The sequence below is a fragment of the Mustela lutreola genome, chromosome 8 (assembly GCF_030435805.1).
Source record: "Mustela lutreola isolate mMusLut2 chromosome 8, mMusLut2.pri, whole genome shotgun sequence".
NCBI lineage: Eukaryota > Metazoa > Chordata > Mammalia > Carnivora > Mustelidae > Mustela > Mustela lutreola.
The window spans coordinates 56389070-56412100 of NC_081297.1; the positions used below are offsets into that span (position 1 = coordinate 56389070).

The following is a 23031-nucleotide window of genomic DNA, read 5'->3' on the forward strand; positions in this document are numbered from 1 at the left end:
GGCTGAGTGAGCAGTCATCCCCAGCAAAGTTAATTTTTTGGTCAGCCCCCATCAAGATTAGACTCACCCAGAGGACTCCCCTCACAGGAGGAGAAAGGAACACAAGATGGTCTGATAATTGCCCCCTGGAAACTACCAACAGAGTTCCTCAAGGGAGGCTCAGGACTTTTACCAGGATCCCTTAAGAATGTATGTGGTAGACCCATGCTTCTTCAAATGCCAGGCAAAAAGCAGCAAAGAGGGAATATTGATATAGACCAATTGATACATTTGACAGGGCCAAACAGTAAATATTTTGGATGCTGAGGTCTCCACTCTTACTGCATGAAGGCAGCCATAAACAATATGTAAATAAATGAATGTAGTTATGTTCCAATAAAACTGTATCTGCAAACAGGTACCAGGCAAGTTTGCCAACCTATATAGACTATCTGATTGCTTTATGGAGTTGTTCCTCTCCCCCCGACCCCTCATCCTGAGTATGTCCTTTTCCAGAACGTGATCAAACTGCAGAGATGGCAGCTGAGTCCTTGCCTTTTTCCTTCGGGACACTGTCCAGCTGGGAGCTGGAAGCCTGGTATGAGGACCTGCAAGAAGTGCTGTCCTCAGATGAAAATGGGGGTACCTACATTTCCCCCTCTGGAAACAAGGAGGTGAGAATGTGATGACTAAAGCTAGGTGGGGGGCATTGCCCTTCGCTTCTCAACTAATACCTATCCTACCTTTTCCTCATTCCCTTGAAGGAAGAATCAGAAACCTTCACCACTCTTGACCCTGCCTCTCTGGCTTGGCTGACTGAGGAGCCAGGACCAGCAGAGGTCACAAACAGCTCCCAGAGCCCTCGCTCTCCAGATTCCAGTCAGAGCTCCCTGGCTCAGGAGGAAGAAGAAGAAGACCAGAGAAGACCCAGGAAGCGGAAACAGAGTGGTCAGTCCCCAGCTGTGGCTGGAAAGCAACGCATGAAGGAGAAAGAACAAGAGAATGAAAGGAAAGTGGCACAGCTAGCTGAAGAGAATGAACGACTCAAGCAGGAAATCGAGCGCCTGACCAGGGAGGTAGAGGCGACTCGCCGAGCTCTCATTGACCGAATGGTTAATCTGCACCAAGCATGAAGAGTTGGGACCATCATTTCCCCCTCGGGCCACCACCTACCTTTCGCAAAAGTGGCTGCTGACCATCTTTCTCCAGTGCCAATGATGTGACCCTCAACCCCATCTATTCAGGAGGCGGGAAAGCTTGGGGTAGACAACAGGAAAGGGTCTCAGCATGTATATAGAGATTGTAAATTTATTTATTACTGTCCATATCCATTAAAGTAACTTTCTATGAGCCAGCCTCTTTCACTTTTTCTTCTTGCCTTTCGGGGTTTCAAGGGGTTTCCCCTCAGCTAGAGCCAACTGTTTCTTCAGATCCAAGAGCTTAGCCACCTCAGCAGCAACCTGGTTCTTGTCTGCCTTCTGCGCTTTCAGTTCTCGGACGATGTTGCCCTAAGAGCAGAATAGGTGGGGGAAGAAGAGTAGTGAGACCAGAGAGAAGTTTTTGAGGAGTCCGTGTTTCCGCAATCCCTCGGGGCTTCCGCCGAGTACCTGTCTTGCCACTTCATCCATGAGCACTTGTACCTGCCGCGGAGCAGCTGTGGCCGCAGCCTCTACGACAACTGGCATGGGGGGCACTTGGGCCTGGAGAAGGACAACTGTTAGCACCTGCTCTGTAAACAGCCCTGGCCTCGAGTTTCACCTCACAGCTCAGGGGTGGGGGGTGGGAGGGGACAGTGATGACATTTCACTGCAAGGGCTCTTGCTGTTAACTCCCAGGAAGGAAGCAGCAGGCCCAGAAGAGGGAGAGTACTGAGAGCTACTTAGGGACCCAGACACTGTGGCTCTTGCTGGGAGGACAGCGCAGTCTGGCTTTCTCACCTGGCCTCCGCCAAAGCGCTGCCTCAAACTTTCAATCTGGTCATTTTCCAATTTTTGGAATAAGGGACTGACCTGTGAAGAAAGAATTCCATAATCATTCACTGATGAGGGAGAAACCCTGCCAGACCATACAGAGGGCCTCTCTGTCCCCAATCACTGGCATTCTGAGACTCTACATTATGTAGTTTTAGAAGAAACAAATGAGCAGATAGCTGCCGACTTGAGTAAAGAATCCAGATAAAGCACTGGCACGCACTCTGAAAGTCCAAACTATCAGCAAGGTCTAAGACTGAGGATGCTGGGCTGACAAGGGTACAGAGGTGGACTTTCTCCTCTTGTGTCAAAGGGGAAACGGCTATCCTGTATACTCCCTGCTTACTGCCTATCGGCATTATGGAGACCAGGGGACTGTGATGTTTCTTCCAAACACCTACCGAAGACCAATTAGTTTACGTGCCAGGTCCTGAGCTCTGGTGTAAAGAGCGATGATGGCTCATGGGCTAGCTGATACTGGGCTTGTGAGCAATACCAAGGGCTTTCTATCAGAAACCAGCGTAAGTGCAGAGTGGGGAGGCGTGGGGTAAGGGTTCAGAGAACAGCTATGAGAGTCCTATGTCCAAGTTCTCTGACCTCAACCCAAAGGCTGCACGGCAAAGGCAGGGATGCTCAGAGGCCAGCCCCTTCAGCCCTTGGACCTACTGTGCCAATCTGGTGTCCAGCTGGTAGGGTGCACAGGAAGTTTGTGAGCAGGATGCTGCAAGCCGGCAGTGGCAGCTGCAGCTGGGCCTGGATGGTGGCACTGACCGTGGGCATGTAAGGCTGCAGCATGACGGACAGCAAGGCAGCTATGTTCACTGCCAGGCCTGTCACGGTCCCGGCCCGCTGCCTGCAGAAGAAGAGATGTTAGACTTCCCAGGAGGACATGGCCCACTGCCATGTTATTCCTGTAGCCAAACTTACCTGTCAGCCTCACTGCCTTTAATCCGCTTCCAAGGCTCATTCACCTGAATGTACTGGTTGCCATGGCGAGAGATGGTTAGGATACTGCGGAGGGCCTCCCGGATCCTGGGAAGGGAGGGGCCAGGCCACAGTGTAAAGCCTGAGAGTGACCAGCGGGAGGCTGTCACCGGCTGGCACAGCTCAGGGAAGATGAGTGAGACCCAAATGCCTCCTTGCTTACCGGACCTTCTCCAGCAGCTGGTGGTAGTGCTGGAGTTCCAGGGTGACATGTGCCACCAGGCGCCGATCATCCGAAGTAAGCACCATCTCTGGCACGTAACCCCCAAAAAACTTAGACACAAACATCCCAGCTCTGGGAGGGGAATAAGGAAAGGGAAGAGAAAAAAGGAATTACTGCCCAGTCTCCTCCTAGAAATCTGACCTGATTTTCCTAATTCTCCATTCTCCCAGGAAGGACGCCTCCTGGCTCCCTCCAGTTAGAAAGCAAAGCTTAACAAATCCATTCCTTGTTCCCTCTCCCCACTAAGAATAAGAAACCTGATAAACTGAAGCAACGTCCATCTGATTTTTAAGAAAGTGATGCAAAGAACGATCAAGTTGAAATACAGGTAACTTGCTATCCAATACTCTCAGAGACGGTCTACGCAATACGGCTGACAGCCAGATGTGAGAGGGCGGGGGCCGCAGAGAATGGGAACCAGCCAGCAGAAGAGTAGAGGTGGGGCTGCTGATGGAGTGTGAGCCTCGAGTAACAAAACCCCCAAAATACAGGAAGCGTCTCCCACCTCTACACTAAAATAACCCTTTTCTTCTGCCAAACTTGTCTAATGGTCGGCAAGTGGATTTTTTTGCTAGGAGAGAACACATTTCCAACTCTATAAAGAATATTAAAATGATACCAGTTTTCAAAAATTCACTTTATGGGGGCACCTGGGTGGCTCAGTGGGTTAAAGCCTCTGCCTTCAGCTCAGGTCATGATCCCAGGGTCCTGGGATCAAGCCCCAAATCGGGCTCTCTGCTCCACGGGGAACCTGCTTCCTCCTCTCTCTCTGCCTGCCTCTCTGCCTACTTGTGATCTCGGTCTGTCAAATAAATAAATAAAATCTTTAAAAAAAAAAAAAAATTCACTTTATGACCAACTTTGCTAAAGCACACCCATACAACTGACTTCACCCAAGCAAACGTATCCTACTATGTTCCAGGATGGGGTACGATTTGCTAGAAATCCACTTTCCACATTGTCCACCCAATCCCTCACAGCTCCTGCTCATTCCCGCCTCGTCACCCCCGTCTCTCCCATCTCTCCCGCCTAGTGGAACAGAGCTAGCCACCACTCCACCCTGCTCTGCCCCCAGCTCATCCACTAACTCTGACACACCCCCACCCAAGTCCTACCTGTTGATGAAGTTGCCCAGGTTGTTAAGCAGTTCAGAATTATTCTTGAGCAACATGTCTGTCCAAGAGAAGGCACTGTCCTGGCCCTCAGGCCGAATGTAGAGCAGATAGAAGCGCCAGATGTCAGCAGGGATCCCTGTGTCCTGGGCCATGTCACCAAACACTCCCACGCCCCGGCTCTTGGAGAATTTCCCATCCTCATAATTCAGGTACTCTGGACAGAGAAGTAGAATGAGAACCATGTACTCAAATCACAACTTTCCCTCTCTGACCCATTAACTCCTCCTCTCCCTCAACCTCAACTATGGGTGTCCAGCAACATTTCTTGAGTAGCAGGCCTGCAAAGAACTTGGGGATCCCTTCCTCTCCATTTTCGACTTTTTTCCCTTTGCTTTTACTCACTACAGAATTTTAGCTTCAGACTTATGCTTTCTTTAGGTTCTTGTTCCCTTCTTCTGGGTTAAGTTCTCATGTTCTAACTTCCTGTATCATTTCACCTCCAAACTCAAGATCGAGGACCTCTCCAGGATCTTCATTCTGGAAGACCTCAGCCCTCATTCCCTAGAAATCCCCCCATCTTCAGTCTTCCAGGGTACCTGTAGCAATGAGGTGGCTGACCAAGGTATAGTTGTCCTCAGCTCCTAAAGCTGAACATGGAAAAACTAAGCCGTGGAAGGGAACATTGTCTTTGGCCATGAACTGATACAGGTTCACCTACAGAATACAGTTGGGAAACAAAACTCCTGAGATCTTTTTCAAAGGCCCAAGAAAGATCAGATATCCACCCCTAACCACCCAATGCACACACCCTTCCCATGGACAGGCTAAAAAAGAACTCACTTGTTCTGGGTTCTTCCACCATCTCTCCCACTGGTCTGTGTAGTTGGCTGTGATGGACAAGTAGCCAATAGTGGCATCAAACCAGACATAGAATACCTGGAGGGCCAGGAGGAAGGAGAGAGACTAGGATGAAGGAACACTGGGAGAACCTCATCAACCCAGTTTCCAACTGAAGCAAGACATAATCAACAGTCTATTCTGCTAGCTCAGGGTCTCAACCAAAATGCAGAATAATAGGACATATGAATAAAGCATAGGGTTTTTACCTTGTCCTCAAAGCCTTTTAAGGGCACAGGGGTTCCCCATTTGAGATCTCGGGTTATGCAGCGTGGCTTGAGGCCATCCCGAAGCCAAGAACGAATAATGAACCGGGCATTGGGTGTCCAGTCACTGCCAGGTAATGTCTTCCCCAACCACTCCTCCAGTCGTTTTTCCAGCTGAGATGGCAGAGAAAGTCAGAGAGCTGATTTAGGAGAGTCTCATACTAGTTCGAGTAAGGATAAACATGTACCACCTCTCTGGAGTAGTTTAGCAATATAGAATTAAAAGACTAGTGACTCTGACACAGCAATTCCACTGGTAGAAATTTTTGCAATAAAAATACACGAAAGTGAGGGCGCCTGGGTGGCTCAGTGGTTTAAGCCTCTGCCTTCAGCTCGGGTCATGATCTTAGGATCCTGGGATCGAGCTCCACATTGGGCTCTCTGCTCAGTGGGGAGCCTGCTTCCCCCCTCTCTCTCTGCCTGCCTCTCTGCCTACTTGTGATCTCTGTCTATCAAATAAATAAATAAAATCTTTTAAAAAAATACACAAAAGTGCATGGATGCATATATAAGGAAGACACTATTCATCATAGCAAAAAAATTGCAATCAACTCCTATGGTTCAGTAGAGGTTTGAAGAAATATGGTGTATCAATACAACGAAACACATTTTTTAAAAAAGATTTTATTTATTTATTTGACAGACAGAGATCACAAGTAGACAAAGAGGCAGGCAGAGAGAGAGAAAGGAGGAAGCAGGCTCCTTGCTGAGCAGAGAGCCTGATGTGGGGCTCGATCCCAGGACCCTGAGATTAAGACCTGAGCCGAAGGCAGAGGTTTTAACCCATAAGCCACCCAGGTGCCCCAACAACGAAATACTTTTAAGGCCATTAAAGAGTGAGTTAGATCTGTACGTTCTGACGTGTAAAGATCTTCAAGACACGTTTATTAAGTAAAGCAAACCACAAAATACTACAGAATATAAATTCTAAAAATAATAGCATACAGATGAACAGAAGCTCAGGAAAAACCGTGAAGAAAAATATGTATCAGATGGAATTACATGGGACATCCACTTTTATACAATATTTCTACCTGGAATTTTAGACACAAGCTTATTTCACTTTTATAAGGAGAAAAACAAAGATAAATCTGTTGGAAGGAATGGTTCATGTGATTTACGCACATAAATACCATAGCTTCTGAAGCCTGACAAGACCTCTACTGTGCACACAATGCTGGAAGGAAACACCTACAGAGGAAAATCTGGCAATAAACTACATATGCAAGTAATCACTTTCAAGGAATTGATCCTGCAGACACACTTCCAACAGTATAAAAATTCACAAGCACAAAGTTATCTGCTGCAGCATTATTTATAATCACAATTTACCGGAAACTATGAAGCAATTCTGAAATTATTTTTAGGTGTACTATAGGATCAAGGAAAGGAGTAAAGGTCAGGAGCCAGGTACTTACTGTGTTAGAAGGGAGATACAAACATGAAATAAGGGAAGTGGGGAAAGACCTCTGCAGGGATGGACTAGAATCACCGGAGTTAGTGTGAACTTCAGATGAATGCCTAACACTTTTTGGGGGAAGGGACCAGAAGCAAAGACGTCCCAGTAGCAATGACCACACGCCTCGATCTGGGTCTCTAATGCCATTCTCTACTAAAATGAACCAGGGCTTTGTGGAGAAATGGTTGATTCTTAGGCTGTAATAGATGAACCTAGATACCTTGTTATGCCAGGAAATAAGGAAGCTCTTAGCTAAAAGGTGGGAGATGTCAAAAACACACAGAGAAATGATCTTAAAGAGGCTCCTGCCAGGGGTGCCTGGGTGGCTCAGTGGGTTAAAGCCTCTGCCTTCGGCTCAGGTCATGATCCCAGGGTCCTGGAATCGAGCCCCGCATTGGGCTCTCTGCTCAGCGGGGAGCCTGCTTCCCTTCCTCTCTCTCTGCCTGCCTCTCTGCCTGCCTGTGATCTCTGTATGTCAAATAAATAAATAAAATCTTAAAAAAAAAAAGAGGCTCCCACCAGGGTGCCTGGGTGGCTCAGCTGGTTGGGCGGCTGCCTTCAGCTCATGTCATGATCCTGGAGTCCCAGGATTGAGTCCTGCATCAGGCTCCCTGCTTGGTGGGGAGTCTACTTCTCCTGCTGACCTCTCTCCTCTCATGCTCTCTCTCTCATTCAAATAAATAAATAAATAAAATCATTAAAAAAAAAAAAAAGACTCCCACCAGCCAAATGAGGGGACAATGTGGACATGAAAATTATTCATGACAGGAACCATTTGCAAACCACTGAAAACAACAGAAATCCATGAGCCCACACTGAAAATGGATAACTAATAAATGAGCAAAAGAGAAGGGTACATGTGTAGGAGTGGTAGAGTTGGAAAAGCTTCATGAAAAGCGGTTCAGGATATAAGATGATTAACTAAGGGGCACCTAGGTGGCTCAGTTGCTTAAGTGTCTGCTTTCAGCTCAGGTCATCATCCTGGGGTCCTGGGATCCAGCCCTGCAGAGGGCTCCTTGTTCAGTGGAAAACCTGCTTCTCTCTCTCCCTCTGCCACTCCCCCTGCTTGTGCTTGCTGGCTCTCTCTTAATAAATAAAATCGCCCCCCAAAACAAAAAACAAAAACAAAAAAGAATGACTAAATAAATGGATGCTAAATCTATAGAGCACCTTTAATAATGAACGGGGTATCGGTATATTTTAAAAATATACTCCCACAGATTGCTTATAAGTTGCAAAGGGAAAAATGTTAATTGAATAGTAGAGGAAATGAGTAACACCTTGACTAGACAAATTAACATCACCAGTGAGGGGGAAATGGCCATCATGTACCTCTGGAAAGAACACAATCATTTAGGTAGTATTCCAACTAAGAATGCACAACCTGAATTCAATCATGAGGAAACAGGGAACAAACCAAAATAAGGAATATTCTACTGCAGGGGGGAGGGCAGAGACCACAGTCTTAAACACTGTGAAAAGGCAAAAGATAAAGAAAGGCTGAGGAACTGTTTCACATTAAAGGAAACTAAAGAGAAAAATTAAATGCAATACATGACCATGAACTAGACTGTGTACTAAAAAAAAAACCTCTACAAAAGATATTATTGGATAACTCACAAAACCGAAATATGGTAGATCAGACAACTGTATCAATGTTAAATTTCTTGCAGTTGTTTACTATGGCTATGCAAGAATGTCTTTTTTTTCTTAGGAAACATAATTAACTATTTAAGAGTAAAGATGACATGGAACACCTGGGTGGCAGGGTCCATTAAGGGTCTGGCTCAGGCAGTGATCTCGGGATCATGGCATCAAGCCCGGCATTGGGCGCCACGCTCAGCGGAGTCTGCTTGAGACTCTCTCCCCTCTCTCTGCCCCTTCTCACTGAGTGTGTACATGCTCCCTTCTCTCAACAAATAAATAAGTATTTAAAAAGAGAAAGATTAAAGAGGCTATGTATGCACACACATATGTGCAAAGAGCAAGGATGTGCTAAAAAGAGCAAAATCTGAACACCTAGTAAAGCAAGGTAATGGGCACACCAGGTTCTTTATGGCACAACTGTTTATTCTTGCAGCTCTTTTTGTGAACTTGAAATTATTTCCAAACTTAATAAGGAGGCAAATTGGAGCGCCTGGGTGGCTCAGTCGTTGGGCGTCTGCCTTAGGCTCAGGTCATGATCCTGGGGTCCTGGGATAGAGCCCCCTGATCAGGCTCCCTGCTCGGTGGGAGACCTGCTTCTCCCTCTCTCACTCCCCCAGCTTGTGTTCCCTCTCTTACTCTCTCTCTCTGTCAAATAAAAAAATAAAATCTTAAAAAAAAAAAAGAAGGCAAACCTACTAATGCGGAAAATCCACTCAACACATTATAAAGTAAAAAAAGAGAGTGCAGAACCATATGAATGCCATGATCTAATTTATATTAGGAAAAAGGAAAATAGTTTCATATGCATGTTTACTTGCATAGACACAAAGAAAAATGAGCAGTAGTTAGTATCTCTGGGCAATGGGCCTGGGCCTTGCATTCTGTCCCCTTTAATCTGTTATGCCTTTTTTACAGTAAGCCTATATATTTTTAAAAGGGAAATTAAAAACATTCATGCATGGCTTGGTATAGATCTGTGGCTGAGGCAGAGGAAGCCAAAGAGGCTATGCAGACTAGCTTGAGGCAAAGGCCCACTTACCTTAGGCAGGTCCAGGAACAGGTGCCGAGAGGACTTCACCACAGGGCAGGACCGACAGACTTTACACTGAGGCTTCTGTAAAAGAAATTCAAGGGAAGGGGTGATCCAAGGTGAGGTAGGATCAGGACTTCAGGCCAAAAGGAGCTGCGCAGCAAGGAGGGACGCACAAAGGGATGAGCTCCCCAGTAAGCCATCTCACTGAGCTTCATGCTTTCTTGGGCCTTCTGTGAACTTGAAGACTCAAGTCCACAGAGCACAGCATTTGCTGCTCAGAGTTTCACGACTCTGTCCTGTCACTGCAAAGAATAGGAAAAAGCATTCTTTTGAGCACAGGCTAAGTAAAGAGCACTGCACTGTAAGCAGCTGTGTGAGGGAAGGAAGGAGTGGAGACACACAGTTCTTCTCCCCAAGGAAGTTACAATCATGTTAGGAAGAGCAGGTCCCATGAGAAACAAGTGCAGGCCTTTCCAAAGCAAAACGTCAAGAAATAGCTATTTGGGGATGCCTGGGTGGCTCAGTTGGTTAAGCACCTGCCTCTGGCTCAGGTCATGAACTCAGGGTCCTGGGATCAAGTCCCACATTGGGCTTCCTACTCAGCAGGCAGTCTGCCTCTCTCTCTGCCTGCCACTCCCCCTGCTTGTGTGTGCACCCCCCCGGCAAATAAATAAATATTTCTTTAAAAAAAGTTATTTTCTGGGGCGCCTGGGTGGCTCAGTGGGTTAAGCCGCTGCCTTCAGCTCAGGTCATGATCTCAGGGTCCTGGGATGGAGTCCCGCATCGGGCTCTCTGCTCAGCAGGGAGCCTGCTTCCCTCTCTCTCTCTGCCTGCTTCTCCATCTACTTGTGATTTCTCTCTGTCAAATAAATAAATAAAATCTTAAAAAAAAAAAGTTATTTTCTTAGCACACGCTGACTATGCAAACACTGGTGGATGACGGCAAGAGGACTCAACAGTTTGGGGGAAGGGAGGGCCAATCAATGAAAGCTTCCCAGTGAGTTTTGATCTAGGCTTTTGAATCTTTTTCTTTTTTGAGTAGACTCCATGCCCAACGTGGGGCTTGTACTCAGGACCAACCCTGAGATCAAGAGGTGCAAGTTCTCCCGACTGAGCCAGTCAGGCTCCAGGCTTCTGAAGCTAGGTGATGAGAACTCTCTTAGGACCTTGTCCTGAACTCTCCAAGCCTATCTCCAACTGCTTACCTAATGCCTCTGTGTGGATGTCTGACAGGCACCACAAGGGGAACCCGGGTGTCTGTCCTTCATCCGAGCCTGCCCACATTCGTAGATGTTGCTGCTGTCCACAACAGAGGTGCATGCTAGAAACTTCCAAGTCGCCGTTTTTGTGACGGCCCCTCAGCCTAAATTCATCTATCCAGTTCTACAGAGTTTGCCTCAGAAACCTGTGTCAAATCCTTTTTCCCTTCACATTCCTGCTGTTACCAACCTAGGCCAACCTATCATCCCATTTCTGAGCTACCACTCTGGCCTCCAAACTTGTCTCTCCCCTTCTCTCCTGCTTCCCTCCCATCCATTTTCCATGGAACAGCCTACCATCCAGCTGCCACCCTGGCTTACCAGGTCATCTGGTCACCGCTGACCTCTCTGACCTCATCTCAATCCAGCCTCCCTCTCACTGTGCTACAGCTACGCTGGCCTTCTCCCTTCTGCCTTTTCAGCTGCTTGCTGCCTCGCACGCCTTCGCATTTCCTGCTCCTTCTTCTTGGAATGTTCTAAACCTCTCATCACCTGGCTTGCTCCTTCTCATTTCTTCAGTTAAACTTTCAGTTCACATGTTACGTCCTCTGACAAGCCTTCCCTAATCACCTGGCTAAAAACCTTTCCCCAGAAGCCACCGTCACAGCCTCCCAGCAGTTTGTCTTATATATACACTATTGTCTTTAGGGTTGGTCTCGTCCCCACACTAGCTAAAGATCTGTCTTATTCACTGCTACATCCCCAGCAGTCCCCAGTGACCACCCTATCATAGGGACTCAAAAAACATGTGCTGTATAAGTGAATGACTAAGTTAGCCAGTGAGTAAGCACAGAAAAGAGGAGACTTGTTTATGGAAGAGAGAAAGAACTAATTAAAAAACGCAGATCAGGGGGCACCTGGGTGGCTCAGTGGCGCCTGCCTTTGGCTCAGGTCATGATCTCAGGGTCCTAGGATCGAGCCCCGCATCAGGCTCTCTGCTTAGCAGGGAGCCTGCTTCCTCCTCTCTCTGCTGGCCTCTCTGCCTACTTGTGATCTCTATCTGTCAAATAAATAAATAAAATCTTCAGACCACGCAGATCAGGTGGTCTGAAGCAGGAGCAAAGGTAAGGAAGCACGCCTTCATCTTGTCTATCACCTAGCACAATGCTGAGCACGTAGTAAATGCTCAGTAAGTGTCCAATGAACTGAGCGATGAGATGGGATAAAAAGAGGCTCTGATGAGGGGTGCCTGGTTGGCTCAGCTGGTTGAGAAGCTGCCTTCAATGTGGTCCATATACACTATGGAGTATTATGCCTCCATCAGAAAGGATGAATACCCAACTTTTGTGGCAACATGGACGGGACTGGAAGAGATGATGCTGAGTGAAATAAGTCAAGCAGAGAGAGTCAATTATCATATGGTTTCACTTATTTGTGTAGCATAACAAATAGCATGGAGGACAAGGGGTGTTAGAGAGGAGAAGGGAGTTGAGGGAGATTGGAAGGGGAGGTGAACCACGAGAGACTATGGACTCTGAAAAACAATCTGAGGGTTTTGAAGGGGCAGGGGGTGGGAGGTTGGGGGAACCAGGTGGTGGGTATTGGAGAGAGCACGGATTGCATAGAGCACTGGGTATGGTGCAAAAACAATGAATAGTTACGCTGAAAATAAATTTAAAAAATTTAAAAAAAAATTACTAAAGATAAACATTAGAAGGGGGGGGAATTCCCTGTCAATGGATGTTTGCTTGACACATAGCTCCCTCCTTGCACTACAGAAGTGCACTTCTGAGATGCAAATAAAAATCACAATAAACCGGGCGCCTGGGTGGCTCAGTGGGTTGGGCCCCTGCCTTCGGCTCAGGTCATGATCTCAGGGTCCTGGGATCGAGTCCCGCATCGGGCTCTCTGCTCAGCAGGGAGCCTGTTTCCTCCTCCTCTCTCTCTCTGCCTGCCTCTCTACCTACTTGTGATCTCTCTCCGTCAAATAAATAAATAAAAAAAATCTTTAAAAAAAAAAAAAAAATCACAATAAACCTTAAAAAAAAAAAAAAAAAAAAAAAGAAGCAGCTGCCTTCAGCTCAAGTCATGATTCCAGAGTCCTGGGATTAAGCCAGACCTTGGGCTCCCTGCTCAGTGGGGAATCTGCTTCTCCCGCTCCTCCTTCTGCTCATTCTCTCTAAAATAAATTTAAGTAATAAAATCTTAAAAAAAGGAAAAAAGAAAGAAAATAAAAAGGCACCAATGAAAGGACCTGAATGCTAAAATAAAAACTCCAAATGGGACCTCTGAACAGTCTCTGAACAACAGAGACTGTTTCCCTCCTCCTTCTTCCACGAGACCCTCCTCTCACACCTTGAGCTCAATGGCATTGATGAGCTTGCCACACTTGTCACACTGGTCACCCCGGGCCTCCTCGTAGCCACAGAAGGGACACACGCCCTCCACGAAGCGGTCAGCCAGGAAGCGGGCACAGCGTTCACACCGCAGCTGCTCCACAGTGTCTTCCAGCACGAAACCTCGGGTCAACAACCGCTGGAAGATGTCCTGCGTGATTCTGGCAAGGTGAGACAGGCAGAGGGGAGGGCCAGGTCAGAGGCAGTCAGAGGAAGGAGTGCACCCCGCCCTCCTGCTACTCCACCCAGGCCCCACATCAGTCCCAGTGTCCCAAGAATCAAGGCCCCTCAAGGCCAAGGCCATCTAGTCATCTTTAGGGAGTCCTCATGGATGACCCAGACCCCTCATATGTACTCCCCAACTCCCCTACACAATCTCTTCCCTCATCACTCTAGAAGTTAATTTATGTCTGTCAAATATAAACTTAACAGTTTTGTACTCTTCACTACCAAAAATCTCTAAAAGGACAGGATTGTACTCTTTTTTATTATGTCCCAGAATCAAAATTCATCAGTCCATCTGCTAAATTGCTTAACACTATTAAGCTGACAACCTGCCCACTACAGTTTTTATTAAGGATGAGTATCAGGCAGAGGAAGAATGAGTGCATCTGCTATAAGCCCACATGGGAGTGGGAGGGAATATCCCTCAAACTCCAAAGCAGCCAGGAAGAGCTGGGAGGTAGCAGAGGGAAGGCTCATAGTTCCCACGAGTCTAAGTCCTGTCTCTTCCCTTCCTCACTGCTCCTTCAGCCCCTGGGCAACTTCCGCATCTATGGAATCCCCATGCTTGGGATCCACTTCAGGGCATTATTCAGATCCTAAGTTTGGGGGCAGAGATGGGGGTGGATGTCTAAACAATACTTTTGGTTCCTTCTGTCTCCAGGACATTCTCACTGCCCCCAGACCCAGTGTTCACCCTCCATTCCTGCCTGATTACAGGAAACATACTTAGTCTGCTGTGGAGTAGTGGTACGACCAAAAATATCAAATGAGATATTAAACCAGCGGTAGATGTTGGCATGTATGGCATGGTACTTGTCACAGATCTCCTGGGGGGTCAAACCCTCCTCCATAGCCTTGGTTTCTGTCGCCGTACCGTACTCATCTGTCCCACACAGATAGAGGGTGTTCCACTGGCGGAGGCGGGAGTACCTGGAAGGGGATATGGTGATCACAGGGGTCCCATCTTGGCCCCCTCCATGTCCCCAGAATCCTCTGAACCCCCACCCTTGAGGCATTCTATTCCCTTGGGCCCATCATTCCTTCAAAAGGTCCCTCCCCCAGCAGCTGGATCCACCTGGCAAAGACGTCAGCACTCAGCACGCAACCAATGATGTTTCCAAGGTGTGGGACATTGTTGACATATGGGAGGGCGCTAGTGATGAGCACATTCCTCTCCCCAGCCACAGGCAGCCTGGTAGGGAAAGAAAAAGACAACAGTCCATGGAGAAGAAGCCAGAGGGACCAAGAGCACACAGAACACCCAGACACAGATCCGTTCTACCATTGCAGACTCAGGTATCTCAGAAGTTTTTCCTCACGGGAAACCACAGGATCATGAACTCCCCTAAAAGCCAAGAGAACCCCCCACCCCAAGTCAAAGTGCAGGGCCCTGCCACAGTAAGCAAAGCCAGGCACCTACATTCCACACTGACCTCTCACTTCGCTATCATGACTGCTTCTTTTTTGCCAGCTCATTCTCAGGCACCAACTCCCCTCTTCCTGGTTCTGTCCAACCACCACACCCCCCCGACTCCCAATGCCACCCAAGCACGCCTTCCCAGCACTGCCCTCTCCCCTTCTTCCCAGCTGGAAGCATGACCTTCAGTCACTGCTTCAAGTACTCGAAGGCTGCCACCACATAATGTCTTCCCAGTCTTTCCCTACCCAACATCCCCCTCCGTAGCCCATGGCAGTCATCTCTGTGGCCCTACTCAAGCCCACAGCCATCAGCTACTGCCTTCCTAGCCATCGCCCCCACCCTTTCCCAGATCAGGCCCAGTCATGCCACTCAATCTGCTGTCTCCAGTCATTCATCCACTCTGCTCTTCCCCTGCTTCACACCCGACAGCTCGGCTGCACACACCCTGTATTCACCCCTCCTGGACACTGACCCTTTGCCAGGGCTCCTTTGATCTTTCCAACCATTCTCAGCCTACAGTCACTCGCTCCCACCATTTACTGAGTCCTTCAACTTCGGCCAACCTGAGAGCTCACAGATTCCCGTGGTTTCTACTGTTAACAAAGACTCAGATGATTCTTCTTGTTAATCTCACTCCTCCAGTTACGAGTTCCAACTACTTCCTAGAATGTCTTCTAGATCATTTCCTTAGAAGAGAGCTCACTGATTTCTCCTGCATTCATTGACTTTACTCCCTGTAACTGAATGCCGTCACTTGCTCTGAAATCCAGCTGAGAAATCAGCCCCTTCATGAATGACCGGCCTTCCACCCAGTCATCCTTGTACCCCGAGCCCCTAAGCACTTCTGCAGCACCGCTGTGTGGTGCTCACTCTTCATCAGGAGTGTGCTTCCTATCAGGGCAGACATAAATGGGAGCAGGCCTGGGGTTCTACCCTTAGGGGACTTACATTCTATTATATAACTATATAAGCGAGAGGTACAAAGTGCCAAAGGAAAAGATGGAAATTAAAGAGGTCAGTGAAGGGGACTGTCAGACAGATATCAGCACTATCAGTAACTTCCACTTAAGAAACCAAGCCCCGGGGCCCCTGGGTGGCTCAGTAGCTTAAGCATCTGACTCTTAATATCAGCAGGTCTCAATCTCAGGGTTGTGAGCTCGAGCCCGGTGTGGGACTCCATGCTGGTGTGGAGCCCACCTAAAAAACAAAACAGAACAAAACAAACAAAGCCTGCTCTTCGGTGCCTACTCACACAGGATTCTGCTGTGGCCGAAGTGGAGGCAAGTTTTCCAGGCCCTTCTCCCAAGCAGTTACAGCCATGGAGATCTCCTCCTCAGAGAGAGTAGCCAGCTCCTCCTCCTGTGAAGAGAGCAGACACAATCTCTCACCAGGTGAGGAAACTCGCAGACTAAAGAAACTTTTCTTGGTCTCCAACAACTAAAAGTTAATGGTGATGCTCAAAGTCCCTCTCCAAGCCACCCCCATGCCACTGCTGTTCCAAACCTCAGGCTCATTGCTGACAGCCCTCCCCTCAAAGGAGCCAGGCTGGGGCTGCTTCTGGAGGTAGGGCCGGAGGGCCAGGACACCCTGCTGCTTCAGCACAGTCTCTGCAGCTCTCTGACATGGCTCCTGAGAACTCAGGGTCTGGAACCAGCTGTGCAGGGCACCCAATTCCTCTGTGGGCATGGGAGAAAAGAGGGAATCAGCCAGATCTGCAATGGGCAGGCAAGAATGGACCTCCTCCCTTCTTCATGAAGTGTCTCCAGTTCTCTTCCCCAGTTCCCTCAACCATCTTTATGCTGTAACTGCCCTGTCAAGCTACGCCTCAAAGTGGATCCTCAATTTTGTACTGCCCATTCTATAATTCCCCCACCAAGCTCCTGGGCTAGGGTAGGAGATGAAGTGATATGCAGAGTTCTCACCAGGGAGGTAGGCTGGGTCTTGAAGTAATGGGTAGAGAGCTCCCCACAAAACCACGTCAGCTAGAGATTCTGTCTCCTTTGTTGAGGAAAGAAAAGGAAAAGGTCTACAGGTAAAGTACTATGTTTCTTCCCAGTGCATACATTAATATCCACCATTTCCTTTTTTTTTTTTTTTGATCTTTTATTTTCTACGTTTTATCCACCATTTCCTAAACACTTACTACGTGTCAAGTACTTCATTAAGCCCCTTAAGTCACCTCACTTAATCCTCACAATAGCCCATTGAGGTACCTACTAATATTACCTCATTTCAAAAATGAAAAAACTTGAGGATTAGAGTCTGGTGATTTTTCAAGATTACACTGCTAACAAGCGGCAGTGTGGGTTTTGAATATAGCCTTCCATCTTAGTTCTTCTATCATATAATTTTCCCTGATCCCCATCTCAGAGCCCAACTCACCCCAGCTAGGAAAGGACAGCTCCGACGACTCAAGCTTTGGTCAATGTGAGTTAGGGCTCTCCGGACTAGGCCAAGAACATCTTCCCCCTTCTTGCCTTGGACCACTAAATAGTACAGGGCAGCAGACAAAGCTGGCTAAAATGTAGGGGACACAGATCAGGATGGCCATAAAGAGCAAGGGCCTGCCTGCCATCCCTCATGTCTCAGGCCCACCTGCAGCTCTGTAGCTTCCCATTCCAGCCACTGGTTCGTGAGGTCGTCTTGCTCCCAGCCAGATAACAGAAAGAAGTATCTGCCCAGGAAGAGAGCAACAGAAGGTGGAATGAGAGGGGCCCATCTGTCTAGGCTATTTCTTTCCCACAGTGAAGTAGTGCTTTCAAAGAAAGCCACACAGCGGACACTAAGCCCTGATTTTATTCATCCGTCTCCCTGCCTTAAGGACCAATACTGACCTGCAGATCGCACTAGTGGAGAAGAGGTAGTTGCCACTATCCAGTTGCAAAACAGGCACCTTAGGCCGTGTCAGGAACGGGACCACGCACTCTGATGCAGAAGAGGAAAGGGAGCGAAAAAACAAAGAAAACAAAAACTTTTTAACTTAGAAGAACAACATCTCATTGTTCAGGGAAAAGCAGAAGAAAGACACTGGAAAGATTTCTGGATAGGACTACTGCAAGGGGGTGGGTCCAGAATGAGCTGGACAGACTAGCAGGTGTTCAGCTGAGACCGCCAGTTGGAAGCAACAGATGGGCACTGCAGAGGGGCGGTGTTGGTGGTATTGGGACAGTGCAGCAGCCAAACACTGAAGCAACCGAGAGTAACAGAGTGATCTAAAGAATTGGGAGAACTGACAAGAAAACTACTTTTAAGAGGTACCAAAACAGATGGTTAGAAAGAAGAGGTAAATCGAAAGGAGTGAATGAGGGATGCCTGGGGGTTGTGATGAATAACTAGAGAGAGTATGGGGGTCGGAGGTGCGCGACGGGTGTGGGAAAAGATGTAAAGGAGAGAGGTTCACTGGAGTGAGGTGGGATGCGGGAAAATTGGCGGAGGGGATGGAAGTAGAGGCTAGAGATGAGGGAAGGGGTATACCGAGGGTTAACTGAGGGAAGCCATTAATGAAAGATGTGACGAGGAGGGTAGGGACGGGCTGACCAAGAATAATGGGGGGGGCGGTTTGAGGTGGACGGGAGTGCATGGTCGCGGTGGAGGTTTGGAGAAGACAACTGCGGGATGGATGTCGAGCGTGTTTTTCGGTCCCGCCCCCCTCATCTACCGCCCACCAGCACCAGCCCGACTACCTTCGGGGCCTACGGTGCTGATAAGCAGCTCCGCTCTGCCCTGGGCCCTGCCCGCCGCGGCCAGCACCGGCAGGCTCCCCGGGGCGCCCTCGCTCACGAACAGTCTCATTTCGCCGTGGGTCCCACGCTGATGCAACCGGAACCGGCCTCCTGCCAGCGGGCTGAGAGTACGCAGCAATGCACGCCGGGAAATGGAGTTCTGAACTAGGTCGTTCCCGGGGCACCGCTGGAGGAAAGTAGACTATTTCTCCCGTCATGCAACATCAGGAAACAGGAAAATAATATCATAGAGATGAAGAGGGCGCAGAGGCTGTGCTAGAGTGGCACTTTTTTGGTGGGCGGGCCAGAGGAAAGGATTCCGCGGAGGGCTCGGCACGCAGTTGAAGCTTCTACTGCAGCTGGGCGGTGGTGACGGAAACCCAGGCCTTCTCTCATCTTGCTGAAGTGGCGTTGTCATGACAGGGGCTACTACCAAAGGCCGACTCTCGATTCGGGTTCACAAGAATAGGAATTATACAGTTGAGAATTATGATGAACTTACTTTAGTGATACAATGGAAATTAATGTAGATTTCTTATTAATAAAACATGTGACCATTAAATATTGATCAATATTTAATGCCTGTCTGCACTAAACAGTTTCCCTGAAGGTGAGGGAGCATGTGTAGGGAAAAGGTCAGATTGAAGGGAAGTAAGAAGGCCAAGAGTTTGGCAGTAAGTATTTATTTTACGAGGAGGTACATATCACGAATTGAGAAAATAAGATTTCTTATTCACTTTCGCATCCCTTTAGCAATAATTAATACCTGGGCGCCTGGCTGCCTCAGTCAGAAGAGCACAGGACTGTTGATCTTGGAGTCATATGTTCCAGCCCTATGATGGATATAGAGATGACTTAAATAAATAAATTTAACATAAATAAACTAAAAAAAAAGAATAACTAATAGTACTTATGAGTTAAGCACTGTTCTAAGTACTTTTAACTCTCAAAAAAACCCTCTGGAGATTCTGCACCTTTTGAAACGAGGCTTTGCAGGTTCTGCCCAGGCTTCTTGGAACACTGGAAGCTCTGAGCAGTCATGTAAGAAGTTTCACTACCTTGAGACTGCCATGCTGGAGGGGTCTCAGGTTGACACTCTAGCTCACAGCTCCAGCGGATCCCAGCATTCCAATCATTCCCATCAAGGCGTCAGACATGGGAGTGAAGCCCTCCAAACCAACCCATCTGCCTGCGAATATTACTAAATGAGCCTAGCCAATGCCACTGGGTTAGAAGAATCACGCACCTGAGCCCTATCCAAATTTCTGTCCCATAAAATTGTGAGCTATAAGAAAATTTAACAAAATGCAGAATATTCAACAAAATGCAAACAATGAGCTCAGTTCTCTCATTCTTGTTTTATAGATGAGGAAACTGAGGCCCAGAGAGATTACTTTGTGCCAGGCACTATACAAGGCATTAAAGATTCAATCATCAACAGAACAGATAAAGGCTTCTTCCTTGGCAAAGCTCACAGACTTCCTCGGAAGTCAGAAAATAAACGAATCTTTAAAGTTTCATGAAAATCACAATAGGATGATGTAAAACTTGCTATGGAGCTCCTAGTTAGGGCCCCAGCCCAATTCTAAGCGCTTAAGAGAGACTTTCTTGTGCAAATGACCTTTCAGCTGAGATCAGAATGGTAAGTAAGAGTTAGCTGGTGAAGATTGGTGGGATTGGAGAGGAAGTATCTCAGGCAGAGGCAGAAAAATATATAGGCAAAGGACTGGAGACCTCAGTGCATTTTAAGAATCTGAGGAATTAGTGTGTGGTGAAAATATGGAGTTTGTGGTAGGGAGCATGAAAAGGCTAGGCTCAAGGGAGAAAGTCTCTGTAAACCATACTGTAAATTTTGGACTTGACTCTGAGGACTTGACTCTGAGAAGACTTTGAAAATTTGTTTGTTTGTTTGTATTTTAAGATTTTATCTGTTTACTTGACAGAGAGAGATCACAAGTAGGCGGGGGGGGGGGGGGGGCCAGCAGGCTCCCTGCTGAGCAGAGAGCCTGATTCGATGCCATGCTGAATCCTAGGACCCCGAGATAAGGACCTGAGCCGAAGGCAGAGGCTTAACCCACTGAGCCATCCAGGCACCCCAAGCCTTTGAAAGGTTAAGTCAGGGATATGGCAGGGCATTTCTGTGCTTTAGGAAGTTCGCTCTGGGTGCTGTGCCAGGATGGACTGGAGATGAGGAGAACCATATGCAAGGAGACCAGTTAGGAGGCTATATCATCCAGACTAAGGATGATGATAGCTATAGAGATGAAAGGAAGTAGGTAGGTTGAAAAGATGTAGTAATTGGTTAAATAGGAGTGGTGAGAAAACAAAAGAAGTTAGGGTTGGCCACCAGCCTTCTGGCATGCACAATTGGTACTGTATGTATTTGAACAGATGATAGTATTTTCCCTATCATAATGGATATCACACTGTATTTGTTATGAGAGGGCGAGAGCCATATTTGTCCTCTTAATCAACAATGCCCAGCACATGTTTCCTGCCTGGCACATATGGTAACAAGCATCCAATAAATATTTATTGAACTCAAATTTAACCAAATAGTGGTACTGAAGGAGAAACAGGCTTGTGGGGAAAGCTGACAAGTTCAGTTTAGAACATATTACATTTGTGCTACTTCGGGTACTGTGAAATATCCAAGTACTTTTCAGTGGACAGTGGATTAAACTGGAACTCCAGAGAAAGTTCTGGATTGGAGATAGTGTACTCAGCAGTACATGTCATTTAAGCTGGGGAGAAAATAAGACTATATATATAGGGTGTATAGAGTTCAAAGGGCACAAAATCTATGAAAGACCTCTGGGGTTTAAGGAACAAGCAAAGTCCTTCCTTCTGCAATGGAGAAGGGACTGGTAAGAAGGTAAGGACACCTTCTTTGTGTTTGTAGGAGAGAATAGTCAATTGTGTTGGCTGCTGCTGAGATGCCAAACAATATAAGGCCGGCAAAACATTCCTGTAAAGTCGGGGGAAGAGGAGCTTCGCAGAGGTGAGGGAGTGAGGGGAGAAGAAATGGAGACTCCTATATGTAGGCAACACTTTCAGGAAGTTTGACTGTAAAGAGGAATAGAAAAGGATAGGGTGGTAACCCAGACGTATAGAAAAGGGGGGTTTGGCTAAAAATGGCTGAGACGTGAATATGTTTAAAAGCTTAGGGGAAGGAGGCCATAAAGAGGGAGAGGATAGGGACGCCTGGGTGGCTCAGTTGGTTAAGCAGCTGCCTTCGGCTCAGGTCATGATCCCAGCGTCCTGGGATCGAGTCCCACATCGGGCTCCTTGCTCCGCAGGGAGCCTGCTTCTCCCTCTGACTCTGCCTGCCACTCTGCCTGTGCTCGCTCTTGCTCTCTCTCTCTCTGACAAATAAATAAATAAAATCTTTAAAAAAAAAAAAAAAAAAAAAAAAAAAAAAAAAAAAAAAAAGAGGGAGAGGATAAAGTGCAAGAGTTGGCAGAGAAGGCAGAAGAGGAGGAGGTGTGAGGACTTAGCAAACACCAGATGAATGAATGAAGAACGAATGGGATGAAGTTGGGGACTACTGTGGAGGTGGGAAGGAATATTTGAGGGGTAGGGTTCTCTACATGATAAATAAAAGTGGAGCCTTCTAAAAAGGAAGATCAATGAGGCCAAATCTGATGCTGGGAACCAGTCCTCGGATCACATCAGAGGACGGGAGAGCTGGCTCTCGGATGTCGCCAAGGTGGAGGGGCAGTTCAAACCCGACCTCTCCAAAGCCAGACGAAGAGCCTCACATTGTGCAGTGGAGAAACTGAAAGAAGGGCAAAACAAGAGTGGCTAGGTAAGGGGGAAGCATCAGGGTATGTTTTAAAGGCCTGGCAATGGACAGTGGACGTCAGTTTCCACCTTCCACCAAGGAAAAGCCAACATCAGTCCCCCATCCACCCCTATGGGCGGTCACAGCACACTGTAATATTTGTCCAGAGTCCTTGATTCAATTGTAGTTAATACATGTATTGTGTCATTAGTTAAGATCTATCCTTAAGCTCCACAAGGGCAAGCAAGGGCTGTGTCTAACTCCTTCCCCTCTCTTATTTCCAGGACCTAACACCATTCCTTTCATGCAGGAGGTGATCAGCCAATCCCTGTTAAGAGAATGAATGAAGGGACCCACACAATAAAGTAGGACTCCGCCTCAGAGGCTCTGTACAGAGTATTGTTTCAAGACCTCTAGGCTCCCAAAACATACCCTGGATTGAGAGGATGGTGGTATTTTTCACCTCTTCCTCTAACTTGGAACCCCTTTGTGTTTCTCCCAGCCACTTTCTCTTTCTCTCTACTTTGGTCTTACAGTTCTCTGGCTCTGGTTTCTCTGTCTCGGTGTCTCTCAGAGTCTGCACAGGAAGCACGCAGCTTTGGGTCTGAGGCTATTGGGGACGGAAACACTGGTGCCTGTGTACATTTAATAAAGGTCACAAGCTTTTTTTTATCTTTCTCATTAATTCCTGTTTCTTTGCCTGTGTGTTGTC

General features: G+C 47.5%; 2 protein-coding genes across 3 annotated transcripts; one reads left to right on the top strand and one right to left on the bottom strand.

Moving 5' to 3' along the window:
* Window positions 1-515: 515 nt before the first annotated feature.
* DDIT3 (DNA damage inducible transcript 3) lies at window positions 516-1329 on the top strand. The gene is made up of 2 exons (XM_059184836.1): window positions 516-653; window positions 744-1329. Exons 1-2 carry the CDS (start codon window positions 516-518, stop codon window positions 1110-1112), a joined length of 507 nt encoding a protein of 168 aa, XP_059040819.1. The 3' UTR covers window positions 1113-1329.
* Window positions 1270-18684, bottom strand: MARS1 (methionyl-tRNA synthetase 1). Of its 2 annotated transcripts, XM_059184833.1 has the most exons (21): window positions 18497-18684; window positions 17648-17738; window positions 17409-17487; window positions 17196-17330; window positions 16736-16811; window positions 16317-16489; window positions 16066-16172; window positions 14469-14585; window positions 14120-14323; window positions 13128-13329; window positions 9580-9654; window positions 5378-5548; window positions 5112-5207; window positions 4868-4985; window positions 4272-4485; window positions 3097-3228; window positions 2877-2981; window positions 2616-2802; window positions 1917-1988; window positions 1587-1679; window positions 1270-1487 (listed from the first exon to the last, which is right to left on the bottom strand). In XM_059184833.1, exons 1-21 carry the CDS (start codon window positions 18603-18605, stop codon window positions 1341-1343), a joined length of 2703 nt encoding a protein of 900 aa, XP_059040816.1. In that variant the 5' UTR covers window positions 18606-18684; the 3' UTR covers window positions 1270-1340. The 2 variants fall into 2 exon arrangements, with proteins under 2 accessions (XP_059040816.1, XP_059040817.1); XM_059184834.1 differs by lacking the exon at window positions 18497-18684 and having other exon boundaries at window positions 17196-17299.
* Between the last annotated feature and the right edge of the window lie 4347 nt (window positions 18685-23031).

Excerpts from the sequence above, each read along its gene's own strand:
- MARS1 (XM_059184833.1), bottom strand. The coding sequence starts at position 18,605 with ATGAGACTGTTCGTGAGCGAGGGCGCCCCGGGGAGCCTGCCGGTGCTG. Across the intron at positions 17,739-18,496 it reads CAGCACCGTAGGCCCCGAAG|AGTGCGTGGTCCCGTTCCTG; the intron begins GTAGTCGGGCTG and ends CTTCTGCATCAG. Across the intron at positions 2,982-3,096 it reads CAGCTGCTGGAGAAGGTCCG|GATCCGGGAGGCCCTCCGCA; the intron begins GTAAGCAAGGAG and ends CTCCCTTCCCAG.
- DDIT3 (XM_059184836.1), top strand. The coding sequence starts at position 516 with ATGGCAGCTGAGTCCTTGCCTTTTTCCTTCGGGACACTGTCCAGCTGG. Across the intron at positions 654-743 it reads CCCCCTCTGGAAACAAGGAG|GAAGAATCAGAAACCTTCAC; the intron begins GTGAGAATGTGA and ends ATTCCCTTGAAG.